The following is a 24,760-nucleotide window of genomic DNA, read 5'->3' as shown; positions in this document are numbered from 1 at the left end:
AACAGCAAATTTTTTACTTTGTATATTTTAGTTGTGATGTAATTGTAATAAAGTACAACTTTACGTTTATTTTGTGTACTTTTCTGTGTTACATTGGAACATCTTATTGTGGTATTGTGCATTGTAATCAACTTAAACTTCTTTACCATATCTATATATATATATATATATATATATATATATATATATATATATATATATATATATATATATATATGAAGGTTTTCAGAAAAACTAAGTAGCCTACATTAAATTAATCCCTCATCTAGCGATTCAAATACTCTAGTAATTAAACATCTAAAATGATCATTATTTGTAAGTTTTCTGAGCTCTGAGAGGTGCACCGTCCTAAATGATTAACCTAAAACTAAGATGCTTGTACATACACATGTCTGACATCTTGGTTTCGGTTTAAAAACATGCAGGAATTTGAAAATAAAAAGCAGGACTTGATGTTTAAAGAGTAATTAAGAGTTCGGACTGATTTATGTTAAAAAGTTATTAAGATCGACAAGACTCCCCTTATGAAAATTAACCATGGTTTTACACAATTAAAACCAAAAAACCATGGTTACTGTAGTAAAACCATAGTAACTACAAAATAACCATGGTTTTGGCAATCATGGTTTTCAAAAACCATAGTTAAACCATAGTTAGTGTAGTAATGGTTTTGCTGATAGTAATCAATACACCAAAAAAACATGGTTACTACACTTTTACCACAATATAACCATGGTTAATTTTCGTAAGGGTCGCACTGACTGACAGATCCGAAACGCAATGCACAGACACACAAGTGTGCACTGACATTTCAGAAACCTCTGGTTTGACAAGAATTTACGAAAGCATAATAAGCATTACAACAAACTTTCTGAGATCGTTATTATCTATGTCTATACAGCGTTTGCGCGAACAGAACGACTTGTTTTTTTTTTTAACTTTCTCATTAATCTTCATCTAAATTAATAAATAAGCAGATATTCATTTAAAATGTCAATTAACAGTATGCTCTATTATTTAAAAATCAGTTCTGACTTAGTTCAAAACAAGCAACATGATTTTAAACAATAAGGTAATTAGAAAGATTTAATTGAAATGTTTCAGTTGTTACTTAATTTATTTTTATGTTAATTGCAATTCATGTCATAGTAATCTTAAATTAAAATTTTGCTTTTAAAATGTTACATTTTCATATTTGTTATCTATTTACTTATTTATTTTATATTCACCTGGATTGACAATAAAGCTTGCTTTAACTTAAAGTAATTAAAAGATCATCTGTGACCGAAGTCACACGGAGTTATTAACGAATATTTTATTATCAGAGTGCAGCATTTTTATCAAGGTTTTCTGGTCTTGTGTAATAAAAAAAAATAAAAATGTCATTTTTTACAGTTGGGTTAAAAGAAGTTTGATATTAGCAGCATTTTAAAAATTTTAAATGAATTCCAAAACAGCTCGGGTTTCTAAATAAGGGCTGGCGCAGAAAATGTCGTTCCATAGATTGCACTCATTCACTTCACACACCTATTTTACGTGCTTTAAGAGGTTTATAATTTAGCGCTGTTCCAGTAAACATGTGATTATGTCTAATCGAAACTTCTTTAATTCAAATTCAAATTCCTGTTTTTGACATCAATTCAAATTCAAGAATTAAATTGGAATTCAGGAGTCATTCCCAATTAAATTCTGAATTCTGCACAAGCCTGTGGTTAATAGAAGTGTTAACAGAGCTGTTAGCCATCTTGTAATGTTAATTTTGAGTCACATTAGTGTTAATTGAGCTGTTATTCGAGACTGATAGTTCCCATTTACACCCAATTCATTACAGTGATTTTTTTAAGCTCTCATGTAAATTGCTATGCAAAGCACATGATTGTGTTTAAATAGGCTGAGGCATGTAATGAAATATCATAAAAGTATGTGACAAGTTTGTCAACTATCAAGTTTTGGGGGGTCAAAGAGGTGTTTAATTGTAATTGCTCAAAAATGTTATAAAAAAATTTACATTTCATAAAAAATGAACAGAAAGACTTTTCAAGTTGGGGTCCAGAAACAATAAAGGGATAGTTCCCTACTCAGCCTTCTCACCAGCATGCAGTTTTAACGGTCTTGTTTTTCCTGATGTTATTTTTCAAACTTTAGTTAGTGTGTAATGTTGCTGTTAAGGCATAAATAATACATGCAAAATGATAACGCTCAAAGTTCACTGATATATTTTCTTTAACAGAAGTCCCATTTAAAGCAGCTAAAGGCCGGTTTGGACTACAGCTCTCTACTTCCTGATTGAATTACATCAATAAAAGAGTTTTTGACTAAACTCCCACAGTCGCCAGATAAACTCAAACGGCAAAGCTAAGCTGCTGTTGAATCACAACACACTAAACTAACTACACAATCAGAACTCGTTACTTATTTCTGAAGGAGGGACTTCATAGAACAAGGAAAACATCAGACCGTTTTGAAAATTACGATAAAAAGATAAAATTATGTGAAAAATACAGCATTTATTTTTTACACGTGATACATGAAAACATGTTATATTTCGCACAATAAACACAATCATAGCTTCAAAAACACAGGAAAAACTCTAAACCTGTATGAGTTTTTTTTTCTTTTGCACACAAAAACATATATTTGGGAAAAACATGAGTGTGATAAAATGATAACAGATTTTAAGATTTTAACAAACCTCTTTAAGAAGATTCCAAAAATTGTCACATGTTAATATTTTATAGTGGTGCTTTTCTGCAGTAGATTTGAATCAATATTTCTTTTATAAACTAATGGTCACATTTCTCTGATGTTTATAACCACTTTGTGATTAAATAGACTTGACTAAGCAGGTGAATGTTTATTTGACATAAACCAAAGAACTTGTCTGATTCAACCCTGAAATAGATTCCTCTATAGCAGCGGTTCTCAACCTTTCTTACAAAAATACCCAAACACTAAGACATATCTTCATTCTTGGTTGTTTTAACCTATTTTATTGCTTATTTTGGATAATTTTAGTAATCTTAAGGCTCTCTTGGAAGTTTGTTGAAGGCCCCTAATGGGTTGAGAATGATTGGTCTATAACTTTTTGACAAACAAACAGGGACGTGCACAGGAATTTTTAGGGGCAGTTGCTCTGACCTAAATAAAGGGCACCCCCCCTAAATTTTTTTTTTTTAAACTCACGGCCTATATGAAGGACTGAGAATAACAGGGTCTTTATTAAAATCGGCAAACATGTTTGCCTAATGCCTACCAAAAAAATTGTAGCCTAGGCTGCTTGTCTGCAAGCTATGATAGATAGCTGCTATCTGTCTGATTATTTAGCCTTAAACGTGGCAAACTCAGCCTAGATTCATGAAGATTTTAACAGAGGTGGAAAGAGTAGCCAAAAACTTTACTCAAGTAAAAGTACAAGTCACTAAATAAATAATTACTCAAGCAGAAGTAAAAAGTATGCAATGAAAATAATACTCAAGTAGCGAGTTACTAGTTACTCATGAAAAAATAAATCTAGATATACACGCGCAAACACACACACACACACACACGCACACGCACACGCACACGCACACGCACACACACACACACACACACACACACACACACACACACACACACACACACAATACAGTGCCCTCCATAAGTATCAGAACTGTAAAGACAAGATTTTTCTGTTTGCTGTGGAGACCAGAAATTGGTAAGATAAATATCAGTATGTCAGAAGTTTACAATGTCACATTTTATTAACCTTTGTTTATGTTTCAACACATACACGCTTTAACAACAAAGAACAACAGCATTAAATGCTGACTTATGTGTGTTGTACACAAATGCACATAAGTGAATCAAACTGATCCTACACATTTTATGCTTTTCATGTGTAAACAATCAGGACACAGCTCAGTGACCATTAAAAAAAAATAATGTGACAGATTCTGTACTTTTGTCTCATGTTCATCTTTTAATGTTTAGACATTTCTTGACTCCACAACAAACAGAAGAATACTTAAGGGCACTTCTACAGTATGTGTTAAACTGCAACGTACACAAACAGTACAGAAAAAAAAATACAAACACAGAATAGACAAGCATTTCAAATTAACAAATTAACTCTAGTGTGAATGTTGATGTAGCTTATAGCTGAAATATCAGACAAGTAAACTGACAACAGTTTTGCATATGTATAAAGTTAGAAATCTCCTAAGATGGTCTGAGGACATTGACAGTTTACACTTACATAAAAATGATTTTAGACAAAACTCATGTTTTCTTACGTTGTCATGTCACGTGTGTTTTGTGAGAATCACTTACATCATACAGTACTGTATACAGCGAATCAGACGTCAATCATCGATGGATTTTCTTCAATCTGTCCTACAATGCTTCTGGAGGTTGCATGCGTTTTAACTGTGCCTGATGACGAACAGGTCGCGTGTATGTAATGGCGGGTACATGTGTGAAGTTTTGCTTTTAGTTAAATTCATTTCCACGTCACCCAACACTGGTTATATTCTGCGTGTTTCTACATAGGTTACGAGTAAAACAGCTTCGGACGATTCCGTTTTTGCAGCGATCTGAACAATTCATTCAAACTGATTCGCGAACCTATTTAAAACGATTGGCCCGTACGCTTTGTAAAGAATCGACTCAAAAGACTCATTTATTTTCAACACTTTGTAAGGAATCGACTCAAACGAGTCATTAATTCGTGAATTCGCCAGAAACACAAGATAGCAATTTAAAAATAAAATACAAATTTCGTAATTAATTAAAATACAGTAACGAAGGAACGCGGCATAGTGTAAACGAAGTAAAAGTACAATTTATTTTTTTCCACCTCGGAAGGGCAACTTGAGTCGAGAAGGGCATATGGGCAGTTGCCCGGGCAACCTGAGCAACCCCCCTGTGCACGTCCCTGCAAACAAAGCCTCTCTAAATCCAGCCACACCCAAAGTGATTAAAACATTCAGTAAAGCTCCTCCTACTGCAATCCACCAATAAATGCTGGAGTCAAACACAGAGAGAAATCACTCCATACTGAAAGCTTCATGACTTCTTGTTGGTGTTGATAGAAGAGCTGAGAACATGAGAGATTCACAACCATGCAGAATAAACATTGAAGATACTGAAGAACAAAGAGGTTGGTGTTTATTTTTCAATCTTAATTATTGATGCTTGAGGAATCATCACAAATACAGAAAATCATACAAATTGATTAGGGAAAAAATTGAACTAAATGCATGATAAATACGTCCATAATAGATTCAGTAGAATTGCATTTAAACATTAGGTAAACTGGTTTATCCAAAGCAAATTCCAGTGGATTAAATGAAAATTATCCATGACTTTGGCTTTGGAAGTGCAATGCTCCATTAGTTAAACTAAAAGACTGGAGATTGACTTACAGCAAATTACAGGGAATGAAAGTATATGATATTAAATGATATTACTTACCTTTATGTAATAAGTAAGATTACTTACTACATAAAGGTAAAACTTCTGTAGAAAAAAGACAGTATTAGTGGCAGCTGTTTGCCAGTAACTTACTGTAGATTAGACTGTATGTTAAAGTTAAATGAAAATTAAAATATTTACAGGTTTTTATCTTTACTGAATAAACAGCTTCATGCAAAGCATTCTGGGAACCAGAATCTAAAGAAAAATACAGAAAAAGGTTGATGAGGATTTCTGGTTGCCAGAATGCTTTGCATAAGGCTGTTATTTTATAGTTTTATTCTGTAAAGACAAAGACTTGTGAATGTTTAATCTTCCTTTATCTTTGAACAAACTCTTGCCATGAATAACATCAATTTAAATCTACAGTTAATGTCAAACAGCTGCATAACTACAGCAAAACATTTTACCATGAGGAACAAATACATGACATGACTTTTAACTATTTAATGTGTTTATTTTAGATATGAGGATGGAAATAAACAAGGACAATCATCATCAACTGCATAAAGCTGATGAAACGCATCATAATATTACAACAATACAGAATGTTGCACAGAAAGGAACTCGAAGAACAGGAGACAAAATGTGTAAAAGGAGGTTGAAACAAGATGGGCGCCATACAGATCGCTCGAGGATTCACAGTGAGGAGAAGCCCACGTGTCATCATTGTGGGAAGAGTTTCAGCAGAAAATCATACCTCGCAATGCACATAAAAATCCACACTGGAGAGAAACCATTTGCTTGCAATCTGTGTGAAAAAACTTTCCTAACTACAAATGATCTTAAGATACACACGAGAACTCACACTGGCGAGAAACCATACACTTGTCACGAGTGTGGAAAAAGTTTTTCCCAAACATCACACTTAAAATATCATATGAAAATCCACACTGGAGAGAAACCATACACTTGTCACGAGTGTGGAAAAAGTTTTACCCAAACATCACACTTAAAATATCATATGAAAATCCACACTGGAGAGAAACCATTTGCTTGCAATCTGTGTGAAAAAACTTTCCTAACTACAAGTGATCTTAAGATACACACGAGAACTCACACTGGCGAGAAACCATACACTTGTCACGAGTGTGGAAAAGGTTTTACCCAAATATCACACTTAAAGAGACATATAAAAATCCACACTGGAGAGAAACCTTACACTTGTCACGAGTGTGGAAAATGTTTTACCCAAACATCATACTTAAAATATCATATGAAAGTCCACACTGGAGAGAAACCATTCACGTGTGATCTGTGTGGAAGGAGTTTTACAGTTAAAGGCGCTCTAAAGAGACATAAGAGAATTCACACCGGAGAGAAACCTTTTACATGCAGTCAATGTGAAAAAAGTTTTAGAAGTAAAACCGAACTTACAGCACACATGAAAATTCACAGTAAAGAAAAACCTTTCGTGTGTCATCTGTGTGGATGGAGCTTTAAAATAACACGTGCTCTTCAGATACACATGAGAATTCACACTGGAGAGAGACCATTCATGTGTGATCTGTGTGAAAAAAGTTTTACAAGTAAAGACGCTCTTCAGATTCACATCAAAATTCACACTGGAGTGAAACCATTCGTGTGTGATCTGTGTGGAAAGAGTTTTTCATATCTATCTAGCCTTAAGATGCATGCAGAAGTTCACATCGAAGAGAAACCGTTTACATGCACTCAGTGTAACAAGTGTTTCAGTAGTAAACACAACCTTAAAGTACACATGAAAATTCACACTGAACAGAAACTTTTCACTTGTCTTCAGTGTGAAAATTGTTTCAGAGTTGAAAGTCACCTTAAGAGACACATGACTATTCACACTGGAGAGAAACCATTCAGATGCTGTCAGTGTGAAAAGTGTTTCAGAGATAAAAGTCAACTAAAGAGACACATGACAGTTCACATGGAGAGAAACCGTTCAGATGCTGTCAGTGTAAAAAGTGTTTCAAAAGAAAATCTCACCTTAACACACACATGAGAATTCACGCTGGAAAGAAATCCTTCCCATCTGTGGAGTAATGATATGAGTGGACTTTTTGTTGTAAAGTGTGATTTATATGTTGCATAGGACCTACGGCGTAGACTATACGTGACAGTTTTCATTTTAACTTCCCTCGATGTACATTACACGTGCAGATTACTAGTAGGTAGTGTACATGGGCATGTTACAGCTAGTGATGGTCACTTTTTTAAACAAATTTTGTACTTAATATATTTTAGTTGTAATTTAATTGTAATAAAGTACAAATTTGAGAATATTTTGTGTACTTTTATGTGCTAAAGTGAAACAACTTCAAGTGTACCTTTTTAAGCACATGACTGTGTTTGTGCAAAATGCAGGCTTGAAAAGTGAAATTCGAGTGTGTTTTATTTGGGTTAGAAGTACATTACAAATTTATTATGAGTGTCTTGCAAACATACAATCAGTATAGCATGAATATATTGTTTGGGCAAATTCTATATCTATACTTTTCGCTATTCCAAAATTTAAAAAGTTAGTATGCTATTACATTTTGTATTCTTAAACATACTGCAGCTAGACTACTATCCAGTATACTTCAAGTTTGTAATGATTAGTTAAATTTAAAAGTGCTATTTTGGGAATAGATTTCTTCAATTGGTAACATATCCAAAATATTTTTTCCAAATAAACAAAGACTGCTTAAAACAGTTAAAAACAATTGAAATATAAATATTTTAAATATATTCAAAATATATTTTTAGTCACAGCATTCAGTAGAGTAGAGTATGTGCCTAAAAATGGAACAAACTGAACTCATTGAAGAATATCAAGATAATTTGTTATGTTTCAATTTAGTCTTTCTCGCCCAAAATCTGCTTTAGTGTGACAGGTTTTGGTTCGGCCTAATGAAAGTCTGAAAAAGAGAGACAATAAGCTCAATTAGTGTTTAGTGTTAAGACATTGCATTTATTTAGGACTTCCGGTAAATCTATAGTTTACTGGCTAAAGAGAACAATGGCTATGTGTACATGCAAAAAAATTAGTCAATCCGACTCAATTGAAGGGTACGACGATACAGTTTACATGCACCCTAAACATTTCAATCTGATTAAAATGTTCGTATATATGTATATTCTATAAAATCCGAACCGAACATTTGCGCAAACGCACAGCCAGGGTTGCCAGATTCGCGTATCAGAACAGAACCATCCCAAATGGACATTTAAAACTAGCCCAAAAGCATCCCAATGACTATTCACAGCCCAAATGCCAATATCTAATGAACAAAATCATTTAATCTTTAACCCGCAGAAAAAAAAAAACTGGTGGAAACAGTTTAAATCCTAAACTCGAAAAAATGCAGAGGACTTGGCAACGTCACGCTGCAGACAGCATCTCTCGTAAAGTTCACGCTTTATCTCTGGATTAAAGTCAAAGCGGAGTTGGAGAAAGTTCTTCTTAATAAGTTTTCAGATATAGGTAATGAAAACACACTTTTCTAAAGTCAAAACGCTATTTTTTGCTGTAAGTAGCCTATTATTTTAAAAGTAACGTTTTCTCACAAATATGTGCAATCCAAAACAGCAGATTGCACTTTTTCGACTTTGACAGACATTTTCAACCCCAAAAAGCCAAGAATTTTACCTTAGACACCACCCCTGCCAGTGGCAGCAACTGAATAAAGACACATTTCCTTTGTCGGGCTTCATTAAAGGTCCCGTTCTTTCTGTGTTTTTGAAGCTTTGATTGTGTTTACAGTGCTCAATATAACATGTGTTCATGTTTCACTTGTAAAAAACACAGTATTTTTCATGCAATTTACTTATCTGTATACTAGGCTTGGGCAGTATCCAAATTTTGATACCATCAAATCGCCTCCCTATTTTACCCTGGCATACGGTATTACCGTGAATAATTATAAAATGATGACGTAAGGCTCAGACAGTGTCACTAAACTGTTGCCTTGGGCCTAAACCCTTCAAAAACTGAATACCAAACCCTAATACTGAAACAATAACAAAATAACATGCACAACAATATTAACAACTTTTATTAGCGACAATTAGCAGTTTATAAAAAAGTTAAATAAAACAGTCAAACAGAAATAACCGGTTGTCGGTTAAAAAAAGTGATCTTTAAAGGAACAGTATGTAAGAAATTTATATCAATTAATCATTAAATGGCTCTGAAATGTCACTAGACATTAAGAAATCATTTTCATTTCATATACTTATATCACTCACAACAGCTGTCAGGCCAGGATATTGTCATTTTAAAAGTGGAGTTGCAGCCCTCAACTGATGTTTATGTTGTCGTTTGGTATATTGGCCACCAGCTGTGTGATTGCAGTACCAGTTTTAGCCACAAGTTTTGTTATTGCAATACCAGTTTTGGCCACAATCCTACATACTGTTCCTTTAAATTAGGCTTTTATAGACAGCGGACGGCGTCTATAAAAATTTAATTAATTTAAATTAAAAAATTTAATTAAAGCAACAGTCTCAGACTTGAAGAAAACATGTTGAACATTTTAACCTATTTTCTGCACATTCCACCATATTTTAATGAAATAAAGAAAGTCCTCCTTCTGTTAACTTATATTTCTGCATATTCCAGCATATAAAATAAAAATATGTTTTGTAAAACCCTTCATTCGAATAGCAAAAAAAAACAGCAATAAAATAATTAAAACGAAATTCTCTCCTGATTGGATTCCAAATTATTAACATTTATGTCTTTTAACAGTAAAGTGCAGATTAAGTTTTGTTTTTGTAAATCGTTAGACATTTTTACCACTTAATTAGGTTTTGCTTTGTAGAAAGCCTTTCTTTAAAGTGAATTTCGATTTGTATAAATTGTATCTTAATTTTAATAAAGGTTTCATCAACCAATTGCATGTATTTAATAAATTTAAAGCAAATATAGCAGACAATATAATAACCGTGACATGGAGCCGAACTGTAATCTCTCGTCAAGAACTGTCAACTTGATGGTTTGATTATTTATGTAAACGGTTAAAAACGCGTGTTATAGACCTTTCTTTTTCCTTCCAAAGCGCGTGAGAGGTAGCGCGTCTTTCGTTGCTACGCAACCATGAGCGCGCTCTCCGTGACGGCGAGTAAACTGAATGCGTGATCGGATTAAAATTGCTCATATGCACCACACGTCAATCATATCATTGCCACCATGCAATCAGTTAATCTTGTCGGGACTTTGGAGTTTTCGTCTAGAGAAGATCTGTTACTCTGTCTGTGGGGTTACTCAGCTGTTACTGCGCGGGGTTAGTTCAAGTCACAGCTTCAATGGCAACACCTCAAATACTGTAGAGATGGAGATGTAACACATACTAAACACGGATTAAAAATAGAGTCATCAGTGCCCAGGTTAAGAAAAGAGGAAAGATGAGGAGAAAGGTGCAAAAATAAAAGACTGTATGCTATGAAGCTCACTCATCTCAATATAAGAATTGTATGAAGTATATATCATTATTTTGCTTGCTGTGTCTGTGCTTAAGTTACTCATAGAGCAGTAGCCTTTTTCAGTTTTACAGAGATTGAACATAACCAAGTCAAGTCTGTAACTTAAAAAATTCTAAATAAATCAAAATAGAAACACTACCTGGTTGCAGAAAATGTATTATCATGAATTTAACGTGTTAGTTTAGTGCCAAATTTTAATATAAAGTTATTTGAGATAAGGTTAAGAAAATATTTATACTGTTAAATATACAGTGCAATATAAACAGTGGTTTCTGTGGTAAATAATAATTTTTTTTACAGAAATATTGTGTATTTTATGTTCAAATAGCTTTGTAGCCCTGCAACGAGATGTCAATCTTGGTTTGAGATCCAGGAACATATCCTGGATGAAAGTTGTATTTATCCTGGATGAATTAAGAGATGAGTGTGAAAGAATGTTTCTTTTTATGACATTAAAAAGAAATCCAACAAGAAAAAATTAAGATGTATATTAAAGAGAGAACAGTTGTGGATAAAATAAAGTCATGGGGGAGTAGTGTTAGGGTTACCAATATTTTTCAAAATATATTATTTTGTGTTCTGCAGAAGTCATACAGGTTTAAAATAACAATTAGTGGAGAAAAAAATGACAGAATTTTCATTTTGAGGTGAACAACTACTTTGATATCAGTGTAAAGTGTTCTCAGTTTAACTCAGTGGAACATTGTTATTTTAATGAGGACTATTAAAAAGTTAATCTGGCAAAAATAATACCACTTAGAAAACGTTTATCATGTTTAAGCTATTAAAAGTGTATTTTTTACACATGCTAGGATGTCTTTGGGCTAAGCCCCGGATATCCACTGACCCTAGAACCGCCCCTGGCCTGTTTTATCCATTGGTTTTATGGTGTTGCAGTCTATTAGGCAACATTCTGCATAAGATGGGCTTAGATTTGGAAATTACATTACAATTATTTGGAATTACATCTACATTTCAGTGGTAACAGATAAGTGATGATGATCATGGGTTTACAAGAAAAATGATCAACACCCATGGAACATTTCTCAGCCAATCAGAATAAAGCATTCAACAGACCTGTGGTATAATATTAATATAATTAAAATAATAGTTAATATCTACGGTGAATGGTTGCTTATATTGAACGATTTAATTTGTGGCAAAAATGAACCCATCAGTGTTTAAAGAAGTGTTAACAGAGCTGTTAGCTACATTGAAATGTTTTTTGTTTCAGTCACATCAGTGTTAATGGAGCTGTTATTCCATTATTGCAGACTGATACTTCCCATTTACACCCAATTCATTACGGTGATTTCTTAAGCTCTCATATAAATTGCTATGCAAAGCAAATGTTTGTGTTTAAATAGGCTGAGATAATGAAAAACAAGTTTGTCAACTCTCAAGTTTTGGGTGGTCAAAGAGGAGTTTAATTGCTCAAAAATGTTCGAAAAAATTGACATTTCATAAAAACTGAACAGAAAGATTTTTCAAGTTGGGGTCTCAGAAAGACTTAGGAGGGATAGTGCCTCACAACAAAATTAATATTTAGTCCCCACTTACCAGCATGCAGTTTTAAAGGTCTTGTTTTTCCTGATCCCATATTTTAAACTAGTTAGTGTGTAATGTCGCTGTTAGAACATAAATAATATTTGCAAAATGATAACGCTCAAAGTGCCAAGTGATATATTTTCTTTAACAGAAGTTCCCTTTAAAGCAGTGAACAGCCAGTTTGGACTACAGTTCTCTACTTCCTGATTGAATGACGTCAATAATACAGTTTTTGACTAAACTCCCACATACGTCAGTCACCAGTTAAGCTTAAACGGCTCTGGTAACCTAAGCTGCTGTCGAATCACAACAAACAGGCTACACAATAAGAACGTGATACATATTTCTGAAGGAGGGAATTAATAGAACAAGAAAGACATCAGCCCGTTTTGAAAATGGCGATATACAGATAAGTAAATTGTGTGAAACAGCATTTTTTTTTTCACATGAAACACGAACACATGTTATATTGCACATCATAAACACAATCATAGCTTCAAAAACACAGGAAAAACTTTAAACCTGTATGAGGTTTTTATTCTGTTGAACACAAAAATCTATTTTTATAATAACACATAGGTTTGGAGCAACATGAGTGTGATGAAATGATAACAGATTTTAAGCTTTTAACAGACCCCTTTAAGAAGTTTCTAAGAATTGTCAACTTTTAATATCAAATTGGTGCTATCTGCAGTGGATTTAAATCAATATTTCTTTTATAAAAACACTACTTTTTCTCTAATGTTTATAACCACTTTGTGATTAAATAGACTTGACTATTCAGGTGAATGTTTATTTGGCATAAACCAAAGAACTTGACTGATTCAATCCTGAAATAGATTCCTCTATAGCAGCGGTTCTCAACCTTTCTTACAAAAATACCCAAACACTAAGACATATCTTCATTCTTGGTTGTTTTAAACTATTTTAATGCTTATTTTGGATAATTTTAGTAATCTTAAGGCTCTCTTGGAAGTTTGTTGAGGGCCCCTAATGGGTTGAGAACGACTGGTCTATAACATTTTGACTAACAAAGCCTCTAAAAATCCAGCCACACCCAAAGTGATTAAAACATTCAGTGAAGCTCCTCCTACTGCAATCCACCAATAAATGCTGGAGTCAAACACAGAGAGAAATCACTTCATATGTTACAACTGAAATCTTGAGCCGAGAAGATGAGAGGACCACAACCATGCAGAATAAAGATTGAAGATACTGAAGAACAAAGAGGTTGGTGTTTATTTTTCAATCTTAATTATTGATGCTTGAGGCATGAATCACAAATACAGAAAATCATACAAATTGATTAGGGAAAAAATTGAAGTAAAATACATGATAAATAATAGATTCAGTAGAATTGCATTTAAACATTAGGTAAACTGGTTTATCCAAAGCAAATTCCAGTGGATTAAATGACTGTTCTTTGGAAAATGATCCAGGACTAGTAGGTAAACTATAAGACTGGAGATTGACAGTAAATTACAGGAAATGAAAGTAACGAGATAACTTACTTCACATAAAGGTAAAAACTTCTGTAGAAAAAAAGACAGTATTAGTGGCAGCTGTTTGCCAGTTACTTACTGTAGATTAGAATGTATATTATTTACTGGCAAGTGTTTTTTCAAAGTTAAATGAAAAAAAAAAAACATTTACAGGTTTTTCATCTTTGCAGAATAAACAGCTTCATGCAAAGCATTCTGGGAACCAAAATCTAAAGGAGAAAAACAGAAAAAGGTTGATGAGGATTTCTAGTTTCCAGAATGCTTTGCATGAGGCTGTTATTTTATAGTTTTATTCTGTAAAGACGAAGACTCGGTAATGTTCATTTAACTTTGAACAAACTGTTAACGAATAACATCAATTTAAATCTACAGTTACTGCAAATAACTTATTTTGACAAGAAGTGAAAGCCAGCACCCGGCAGCAGCCATACGCTTCCTCCATTTTGGAATGAGAGCGACTCGGGAGTCATGTGATGTGTCGTTTGTGAATGAGCGAATTCCCAACACTGTCCACTAGCTTCATATTGTCGCTATGGCAATAAAGACATCAAATCACTTTTTACAGCTTATTTTCAGATATTAAGCCAAGTCTTCCACTTCGCCCCCACAAAACCTTCAGTTTGGTTTGAAATTCTTTGAAGTTTTCCATCTACACTGAATCATTACCAACCACATATGAAATTTGATTTGATTGAAGTTTATTTCAAGCAATAAAAAAGGAAAGAGCAATAAAAAAACAAAGAATATATACACTATATTATGATTGCATTCCACAACTGATAACAACAACAACACATACATACAAGACAATACAGCATTAGATGTAGCAAGTGAACAAAATTTACTTATGGCTTAATTTAAGAAATTAACTCTTATCTGTGCTGTAGGCCTACAGTTTTGGTAACTCCAGCAAAAGGCATTTTCATTCCAAAATGGCAGCCGCACTACCGAAGTTTCGTCTCTTGTTGTTCTACACTCTTTGGTTACTGGCAAACAGCTGCATACAGTGGCAGTTCTACACGCCCACCCGCCCCCCGCTGACCAAATACAAACGTATGAATTTATTATGATTTTTACACGCGAGCGCCAAAAGCGGAACTAATGCGGCAGATCCAAATGCGCCGCAACGTTCTACACGGGTAAATTAGAGCGGCGCACACACTTACTGTAGCTGGCGGTGTTGTTTGGTGAGTCTCAATTCGTTCCCTATAGCTCCCGAGTTCGTGAATAAGTGTATCGTGTATGCAGGTTTGAGCACTGGTAAGGACCCTTGCTCACTTGACATTGGGACCCTGTTCACTTATTTTTGTGACGTAGCGGCTTCAGCGCGTTGTGATCATTCACAGCTCTTGCTCGTCAACAACCGGCAAAACCAACATCTCTCTGACAGGACATTCTGAAAAACGCTGTCATTATTTTCTTACATATCCGTGCATAAAATAGGAGGAATATAATAACAATATAAATATAATTGGTTGTATTTGTACCCTGTACTGTAGTTTTTATGGCCCTATCTATTTGGAACCTGCACATAAAATAAATGTGTATATGATTGTAAAGTAAAATCAAGTTTATATCACGTGTTGCCATTTTTTATGTTCCCATCTGGTTAAACAATGGCCCATCCTTGGCCCCCCTAGTTTGATTTAGAACCGCCACTGGCTGCATAACTACAGCAAAACATTTTACCATGATGAGGAACAAATACATGACATGAATTTTAACTATTTAATGTGTTTATTTTAGATATCATGATGGAAATAAACAAGGACAATTATCCTGAACTGAATAAATCTGATGAAACGCATCATAATATTACAATACAGAATGTTGCACAAATAGGAACTCGAAGAACAGGAGACAAACTGTGTAAAAAGAGTTTGAAACAAGATGGATGCCATACGGATCGCTCGAGGATTCACAGTGAGGAGAAGCCCACGTGTCATCATTGTGGGAAGAGTTTCAGCAGAAAATCAAACCTTGCAATGCACATAAAAATACACACTGGAGAGAAACCATTTGCGTGCCATCAGTGTGAAAAAACTTTCCTAACTACAAAAGAACTTAAGATACACATGAGAACTCATACTGGCGAGAAACCATACACTTGTCTTGAGTGTGGAAAATGTTTTACCCAAATAGCACACTTAAAAAATCATATGAAAATCCACACAGGAGAGAAACCATACACTTGTCACGAGTGTGGAAACAGTTTTTCGCAAAAACCAAACTTGAAGAAACATATGGCAATCCACACTGGTGAGAAACCATACACTTGTCACGAGTGTGGAAAATGTTTTGCCCGAATATCACAATTAAAAAGACATATGAAAATCCACACTGGAGAAAAAACATTCACGTGTGATCTGTGTGGAATGAGTTTATCATGTTTACGTAACCTTAACATACACGCATTAATTCACACTGGAGAGAAACCTTTTACATGCAGTCAATGTAAAAAAAGTTTCACAGGTAAAAGCAACCTTACAGCACACATGAAAACTCACAGTAAAGAGAAACCTTTTGCTTGTCTTCAGTGTGAAAAGTTTTTCAGAGATGCAATTCATCTTAAGAGACACATGAGAATTCACACTGGAGAGAAACCATTTGCATGTCATCTGTGTGAGAAGAGTTTTACCCGTAAAGGCACTCTTAAGACACACATGATAGCTCACACTGGAGAGAAACCATTCGTGTGTCATCTGTGTGAAAAGAGTTTTACAAGTAAAGGTGCTCTTCAGATACACATGGCAGTTCACACTGGAGGGAAACCATTTGTGTGTGATCTGTGTGGAAAGAGTTTTTCATATCCATCTACCTTTAAGATGCATGCAAGAGTTCACACCGGAGAGAAACCTTTTACATGCAGTCAATGCAAAAAAAGTTTCAGAAGTAAAAGCAACCTTACGAAACACATGAAAATTCACATTGAAGAGAAACCTTTGCTCGTCTTCAGTGTCAAAAGTGCTTCAGAGATGAAAGTCAACTTAAGAGACTCATGAGAATTCACACTGAGAGAAACCATTCAGATGCTATTTGTGAGTTTCAAAAATAAAAACTCGCCCTAATGCACGCGTGAGAATTCACGGTGGAAAGAAACCGTTCCCATCTGTGGAGTAATGATATACACATGAGTGGATTTTCTGTTGTAATGTCTCAATTGCGATTTATACGTTTGCATAGGACCTACGTTGTAGGCTATATGTTGCAGTTTTCATTTAAACTTCTGCGTCATTGTTCGCCTCAATGTGCATTACATGTTCAGATCGCAAGTGTTGACCTAAAATGAACTCATGAATCAGCCCTAGTAAAAAAATGGTATGCTAAATATGTTTTTCATTTTGATATACTTGCAGTCACACTAATGACAAGTATACTTAAAATGTGCTATTGATTAGCTTACTTGAGGGCTATTTTGGAAACACTAATTTTTTACTTTGTATATTTCAGTTTTAATTTTGTTGTAATAAAGTACAATTTTAAGTGTATTTCGTGTGCTTTTGTGTGCTAAAGTGGAACATCTTCAAGCGTACTTAATGCAATTTAAGCACATGACCTTGGGTGCTTCTCAATATGCTTCCTCGTCTCCTCGCTCCTACATCCTATGCCCCGGAAGTTGATCGATCTCCTCCGTAAGACATCTCAATTCTTTAATTGCACCATGAGGAGGTTAGGAAGCTTTCTGAGGAGTCATGAGCGAGGATACATAAGTGTATCCAATGCGGAAGTGTTTTATCAACTAAACCTGACACACGTATAAATCTCCTCCCCCTTCACATCGTCATGTCATTAAACACACATAAATCTTGCTATTAATCATTAAATTATTGTAAATGTAGACTCATTTCAGACAGTATATTTAACATTTATGTATAAACCACCAATCTATATAAGTGATCAATGTTATAGACATATATTAATTTTACAACACTTTTAAGAATGTCTTTATTTTAATGTAGTAAGGATATAAACTATAACTCATGTATTTAACTTTATTATGTTTGGGGGTTTTAATGCACTTGATTAATTGATAACAGATAATTAACTTTATAAAGAGAGTAAGTAAAGAAGATATCATTTCACTAAATACTCCGTTTCCTTGAGTCATCATTTATTCACCTGCATGTTGTTTTAAACCTGTACACAACCTAAATCCTGAGGTTTTTTCTGTTGAACACAAAAGATATTTTGATGATAAATGATGGTGAACACATTGACTTTCATAGTGGGAAAAACATAAAAAATCTTCTTTTGTGTTCAACAGAACAAATAAGCTGATACAGGTTTGGAACAACATGAACGTGAGGAAATGATAACAGAGTTTTCATTTTTGGGTGAACTGTCCTTTAAGAAACTTTCTAAGAATTGTCACAGGTTAATGTTGTATTTACTCAAGTGGTGCTTTTCTGCATTATTTCTTGTCATATTTATAACCACGGTTACTCCAGGATTGTTTTTAGGGGTATGGATGGGAGGTAACAATATGAAATGATAGTAGTTTTATTTTGGTGTGTGTGGGAGCCAACAACGACAGACAACAAAAAAGTGGGCAAAAACTGTGCAATTTATTAATGTACAAAATGTGTTTAGTGGTGTGACAAGGTGAATAAAGAGTGATAATATTTACAGGTAACAAATAAAAAAGACACAAAAGGGGAAAGGTGCACGAGCGGTGCCAAAACAAAGAAATAAACAAAACCATTCTAGCTAAAGTTTAACCCTCTTACCTACGCTACAAAGGAAAAGATAATTAGATCAATCTAACTGACCTACACTCCAAACACAAAACGTATACAGATGGTGGCACACGCTCTTAACCTAGGCTGTTTCTCAATATACGTTCTTTAGCGATCTTGCGCTCTTGTGTCCTTGCTCTACGTCATCATCAACAGTCGAAGTTCATTCCAATTCTCAAGAACGCAAGGACAGAGGACGCATGAAATACCCGGATGTGTTCTTGATATCGAGGATGCATCGAGTGCAGATCTTGCGCACTGAAATCGCTTCACGCCCCATAAGTCATTGCGGCAAAACATTAGGGGCCCTATTTTAACGATCTGAAACGCAAGTGCGAAGTGCAACGCGCAAGTGAGTTTGTGGGCGGATCTTGGGCGCTGTTGCTATTTTCCCGGCGTGAGAAATAACTCTTGCGCCGGGCGCAAATCAATAAGGGGTTGGTCTGAAGTAGGTTCATTATTCATAGGTGTGGTTTGGGCGTAACGTCAAATAAACCAATCAGAACGCTATCCAACATTCCCTTTAAGCGCAAGGGCGCGAGTTCCATGGCGGGTTGCTATTATTATGACGGATTTACCAGGCGCACGCCAGGAGCGGTTTACAGCCGAGGAGACCGACGTTCTTGTAAGAGCAGTCAAAGACATTGAAGTTGTTTTGTATGGGGATAGGAGAAACCCGCCCAAATCAGCGTAGGTTAAACAGGCGTGAGAGGAAATAGCCACAGTCTCATCAGCTGGCATCCCCATCGTTGCGCAGAGCGCTACAATGATGTCAGGAGACGGGGAATCCCAAGCTTGCCAGCATAAATCGGGCACGCCGTGTAACGGGCGGTGGATCTGCCTCTACACATGACCTGATGCCAGCAGAGGACATCGCTGCGTCCACCCTCACCGCTGAAAGGGTTTGGGGGCTTTGAAATCGGACTCAAGAAACGCAAGCAAAGTCCAACCCCAAAGTAATCTTACAAATCAAGTTCATAAACATTAAGGTTTCTTATGAAAACATTTTAATTATTATTTACATAAAATAAACGTAATACAGCCACACAACAAACTAATGAAAATATTTTAATCGTTATTTGCATGAGAATTTTTTAACCCAGCCACACAATAAATAAAAACTATCACCACAATGCTCACCACTATGATTCCCCTTATCTCGTGTATTAATATTTTTAAGTGTAACAATTTATGATTTGCAAAAATAACTGTTGCATCTGTGTAGATTAGATGCAAAGTGTATGCGCGTTGTGCACGCTATACATTATGGTCAAGCATGCGCCCTTAAAATAGCATAATGAACAACGCGAAACGCGCCACTGACTTTAAACGTTTTTTTTCTGGTCAGTGGCGCAATTGTTTTTTGAAACTGCAAAATAGCATCAGGGATGGTTTGCGCCGGAACACGCCTCTTTTTTGCGCTGAACCGCCCAGGGAGCGCAAGTTCATTCCCTAGTTTGCCGACGTGCGTCTGTGACGGGAAAAACCCGCTGTGCGCCGGTGCAAAATACGAAATGATACATGCGTCACTGACAAAGTCAATTGCGCTGGGTGCAAGATAGAGCCCTAGGTGTGTTCGACTTCATGCGGCGCTGCGCAGATCGATCGGCGGCTGACTTGAAGCAGTGCATTCCGGTTAGTAATTTTGTCCGACTTCAGCCGGCGCTGCAGGCACGTGACTGTGTCATATGGTTTTTAAGTACCGCGAGAGCGTTTCGAGAGTAGCCGGCTAGCTCAGCCGGTGCAGCTTCTCCAGAGCGTCTGCCCGGAGTTGTGATGACGTAACAGCTTTACGTGATTGGTCGCCTCATTGATGACAACGATCACGTGCGTTTCAAGTTTAATCCAACCTTTAGTTCCACTAATAAACATTATAAATGTATGTTTTAAAACAGGAAAAACACTTTAATATGCTTAAATATGTTATATTGTGTCGTGTAATAAAAATGAAAATAACAAACTCTATTGGTATTTTAATCATATAGGCTTGTTTCCCGTTATTTTCGAGTATACAGTATAAGCAGCAATTAAAATATTAGATATAAAATGTTTCTGGTTGCAACTTTTTATTAAAAGGTTTGTTTTTATCAAATTCAGCTTTTAATTCACTTAATTTGCGATTAAAAACTAGGAAACACGGCGCACACGTCACTATGGCAAGCAGCAGGTGTCCGGCTTGACAGCTCCCTCTTCAGTTCCTCCCTCGACTGCAAGCGGCAAACCTTGCTGATCGGTCTGCGCAGCGCCGGATGATCTCGAACACACCTAGTGGCGGAGGTCAGGTGACCAACAGGAAGATTGCACACATCACAATTCTCATAAGTGCGTTCTGTGTTCTCGCGACCTTCTGAGTTCGTTCTTCCGAGGTCGCCTGGCAAGTTCGATCTCCACGAGGACGCAAGTCCGTTCTTTGCGTTCTTGGAATTGAGAAACAGCCCTAGTGTCTCTAATACAGTTGCACAATGTATGTCACGTGACGTACTTACCTGTCCGCTTTCCCCAATATCAACAAAGTCACACACAACAGAGCGAATGAACCCTAATGTACAGACGCATAAACAAATGACTATGAACTGGGAACGAACAGTCTGACATACAGAACGAGAATCAACACAGCAAAATGACTTACAAACAGCAACGGGATTTACAATAACAGTAAGCGTACTGGCATGAATGAACAGCGATGGGTTTTAAATAGGCGGGATTGGGTGTTGATTGGTGGATCGACAAATGACATCACACAGGATAATTAAGATTGACAGGAATTTTTAGTCAGACAGAACAATAATGGTAAGGATAAATGGGGTGAGAAGTGAGCGGTATCAGGTAGAAAATGGTATTCCGCAAGGGAGTATTATAAGTCCTCTATTATTCTCCATCATGATTAATGACATTTTTAAGGAAGTAGAGAATTTTGTAGATGTAGCATTGTTTGCAGATGATGGTACCTTATGGAAAAGAGGAAGGAATGTGGAATTTGTGATGAATAAGATTCAGCAAGCAGTCGATGTAGTGGATAAATTGGCTATTATATGGGGTTTTAGGATCTCAATTGATAAAACCAAAATAATGGTTTTCTCAAGAAAGAAACTGGCTAAGGAAATAAAAGTGAAACTTTCTGCTAATGAGTTAGAAAGGGTTGGTTCCTTTAAATACTTGGGCATATGGTTTGATCAAAGATTTACATGGGCAGTGCATATTCAAAAAATAATTGATAAGTGCAAAAAAGTAATAAATGTAATGAGGTGTTTGTGCGGAGTGGAGTGGGGAGCAAGTAGACATGCTTTAAGAACAATTTATACAGGTCTGATCAGGTCTATATTTGACTATGGTTGCTTAATATATGGGTCTGCAGCCAAAACATGGCTGAACAAGTTGGATGTGATCCAAAATCAGGCGTTGAGATTATGCTGTGGTGCAGTCAAAACCACGCCAGAGACAGCTGTCCAGGTGGAGATGGGAGAAATGCCTCTTCACCTTAGAAGAGATCAGCCCTTGTGTATTGGGCAAACTTGAGAGGTCATAATGAAAATCATATGAGTCAATCAGTGCTGAATCAATGTCAAGAGCATGGAAACACTCAAGTCAGAAGTTTTGGTTGGGTCATCAATGATAAAGTAAATGAAATGAGGATTAATGAATTAAAAATAAGTCCTACTGTAGCTTTCCCAATTACTCCACCATGGGTTTTTAAAGAGATGTCCATTGATATGGGACTATTAGAAGAAAAGCAAGAAAATGACATAAACAAACGGTGCTATATAGCACCAAAACAGTTGCTTTGGATCGTAACGATAGAAGAACCATTTTTAGTGCCATATAGCACCGGTGAAGAACCAGTGAAGCACCAGTGAAGCACCTGTGTAGAACCATATAGTGCTATGTAGAACCATATGTGGTGCTATATGGCCCCTATATGGTTCTACACTGGTGCTTCACTGGTGCTTCACTGGTGCTTCACTGGTACTTCACTGGTTCTTCACCGGTGCTATATGGCACTAAAATGGTTCTTCTATCGTTACGATCCAAAGCAATTGTTTTGGTGCTATATAGCACCGTTTGTTTTTTTAGAGTGTAGACAAATACAGGGTGCAGAACTATATAATGGAAAGATATAGGGAGGATATAATTATATATACAGATGCATCTAAACGGACTGATACAAGAATGGGGGTTGCTTATGTCATCCCTAAATGAAAAAATTGAAGTAGGTAAAAGAATCAGTGATGATTTAGCAGTTTACACAGCAGAGTTGATTGCTGTGTGGCTAGCTTTGATTTGGGTGGAGGTCAATAGGCCTAAGGCGGCAATAATTGCTTCAGATTCCAGCTCAGCTTTAAACAGTATCAAAACGTTTCAGTCAAACTCAAGGCAGGACATTGTGTATGAAATTCTAAAAGTGGCAAACAATCTGGTAAGGTCAGGAATTGATGTTACTCTTGTATGGGTACCAGCTCATATAGGAGTTGTAGGAAATGAGTCAGCAGATAAAAATGCTAAGCAAGCAGCTGGAAATCCTAACATAGATATTAAGGTAAATTACAGTAAAGCAGAAATTTAAAGTATAGTTAAAAACAAAATTAAGGGAAAATGGCAAACATTATGGGACAGTGGGCTGACTGGAAGACAGTTCTATAGTATACAGAACAAAGTGGGAAAGGGCAGAAATACAAACAGAAGTAAGGAGGAGGAGGATGTATTTTCAAGAATGACATATGGACACACACGATTAAATAATACACTGTTAATAATGAAGAAGCATGCTGATGGCAAATGTCAATTCTGCGGGAGTTCAGAAACAATAGAGCATGTTATTTTACACTGTACTAAATATCAGGAAGAAAGACAAAGATTAATAGCACAATTGCAAGGAGAACAGATGAGGTTAAATTTTCAAATAAGCTTAGGTGGAATTTGTTTTAAGTATGTAAATGGCTTTTTGAGGAATACAGGACTAATTAAAAGAATTTAGTTTGGTTTTGTTTTGTTTGGTTGTTGTGTGTATATATATTATATATATATACACATATATATATATTTATATAATTATTATTTATTTATTTATTTTCTTTATTTTGCCTATTTGTTTGTTTCATATTTTTGAGGAAGATTAGACTCTAGTACCACACTCCAGTCCAGATGGTGGCGGTAATGCGCTATTAAAGTTTGTTGCCAACCGCCATTAAAACGGAAGAAGAAGAAGATTGACAGGAAAGGTGTCCAATGGCCGGTGTCGTGAGCAATCCAGTCCCCCCGAGCAATTCTGCCCCCCTAGGACCCCAATTGGTACCTAGCAGTAATGCCTGGTCAAAAACTTGTCATCGCGATATCTTGATGCTAATGGCTAATCGAAGCTGTGTTAGTGGTGTAGCAAGCTAGGTACTTTTTACAAAATAGAAGCATACAAAATATTTTTAAAATAAAAGCTTACAAAAATAATATAATTAATGAACTAATATTCATGTTGCAAACACGTGAGCAGCACGTAATGACACACGTAATCGCCTAAAAACCCAATTAATTGCCTTACACAACAAAAACACATTTCAATTTTATGTTATTGATTACTAAGTTATCTGAACGTGAAACATATTTTTTTAAACCTCAGGATTAAAAAAAATGGCATTACGTTATTACGGTGAGTGCAACTGGTGTTTGTGTTAAGCTATTTTACCCGATAGCTGTATGCTAAGCTGGTACGTCACGTTAAGCTAATTAAAAAAAATCTAAGAACGAGATTTGGTAGATCTCACCACCTAGAGCATCAGTTATATACTACTATATTAAACGGATAATTTAAAATAGACCAATTGTAATTTTAACAACATTCTAACGATATAAATCATCACGAAATTTTGAAGGAATTGTAATAAGGCGCTACAAAGGCTACCCATGAGGAGTTTTTTCAGCCAATGGAATTACGCGGGGTCCTAGGGGGGCAGAATTGCTCGGGGGGACTGGATTGCTCATGACACCGGGATCTGAGAAGACAGACAGCGGAGAAGAGATTGAGAGAACAAAAAACACAGAAAACCAACAAACAACCGAGCACGTAACAACCACTATGTGAGACTTGACTAA

The 24,760-nt window shown here is 35.7% G+C and overlaps 2 protein-coding genes and 1 pseudogene across 2 annotated transcripts in view; all 3 read left to right on the top strand.

Moving 5' to 3' along the window:
• Window positions 1–6,160: 6,160 nt before the first annotated feature.
• Window positions 6,161–7,586, top strand: LOC141281900 (uncharacterized; annotated as a pseudogene).
• An 8,105-nt stretch (window positions 7,587–15,691) lies between these two features.
• On the top strand, window positions 15,692–17,292 carry LOC135768396 (uncharacterized). Its single transcript, XM_073813782.1, has one exon. The coding sequence runs from the start codon at window positions 15,695–15,697 to the stop codon at window positions 16,943–16,945; it is 1,251 nt and encodes a 416-aa protein (XP_073669883.1). The 5' UTR covers window positions 15,692–15,694; the 3' UTR covers window positions 16,946–17,292.
• Window positions 17,293–24,653: 7,361 nt separating this feature from the next.
• Window positions 24,654–24,760, top strand: part of LOC135734197 (uncharacterized) — a 13,502-nt gene continuing 13,395 nt past the window's right edge. Inside the window, exon 1 of the mRNA XM_065253116.2 lies at window positions 24,654–24,760. This exon is cut by the window's right edge and continues 4 nt beyond it. The gene's annotated coding sequence lies outside the window, so the exon portion shown is untranslated.

This window comes from Paramisgurnus dabryanus, chromosome 3 (genome assembly GCF_030506205.2).
Source record: "Paramisgurnus dabryanus chromosome 3, PD_genome_1.1, whole genome shotgun sequence".
In the NCBI taxonomy this organism is placed as follows: domain Eukaryota; kingdom Metazoa; phylum Chordata; class Actinopteri; order Cypriniformes; family Cobitidae; genus Paramisgurnus; species Paramisgurnus dabryanus.
Note: the sequence above shows the minus strand (reverse complement) of the source record. Positions and strands in the feature narration are given on the sequence as shown.

Bases quoted from the DNA above. Each gene is read 5' to 3' on its own strand.
- LOC135768396 (XM_073813782.1), top strand. From the start codon at position 15,695: ATGATGGAAATAAACAAGGACAATTATCCTGAACTGAATAAATCTGAT.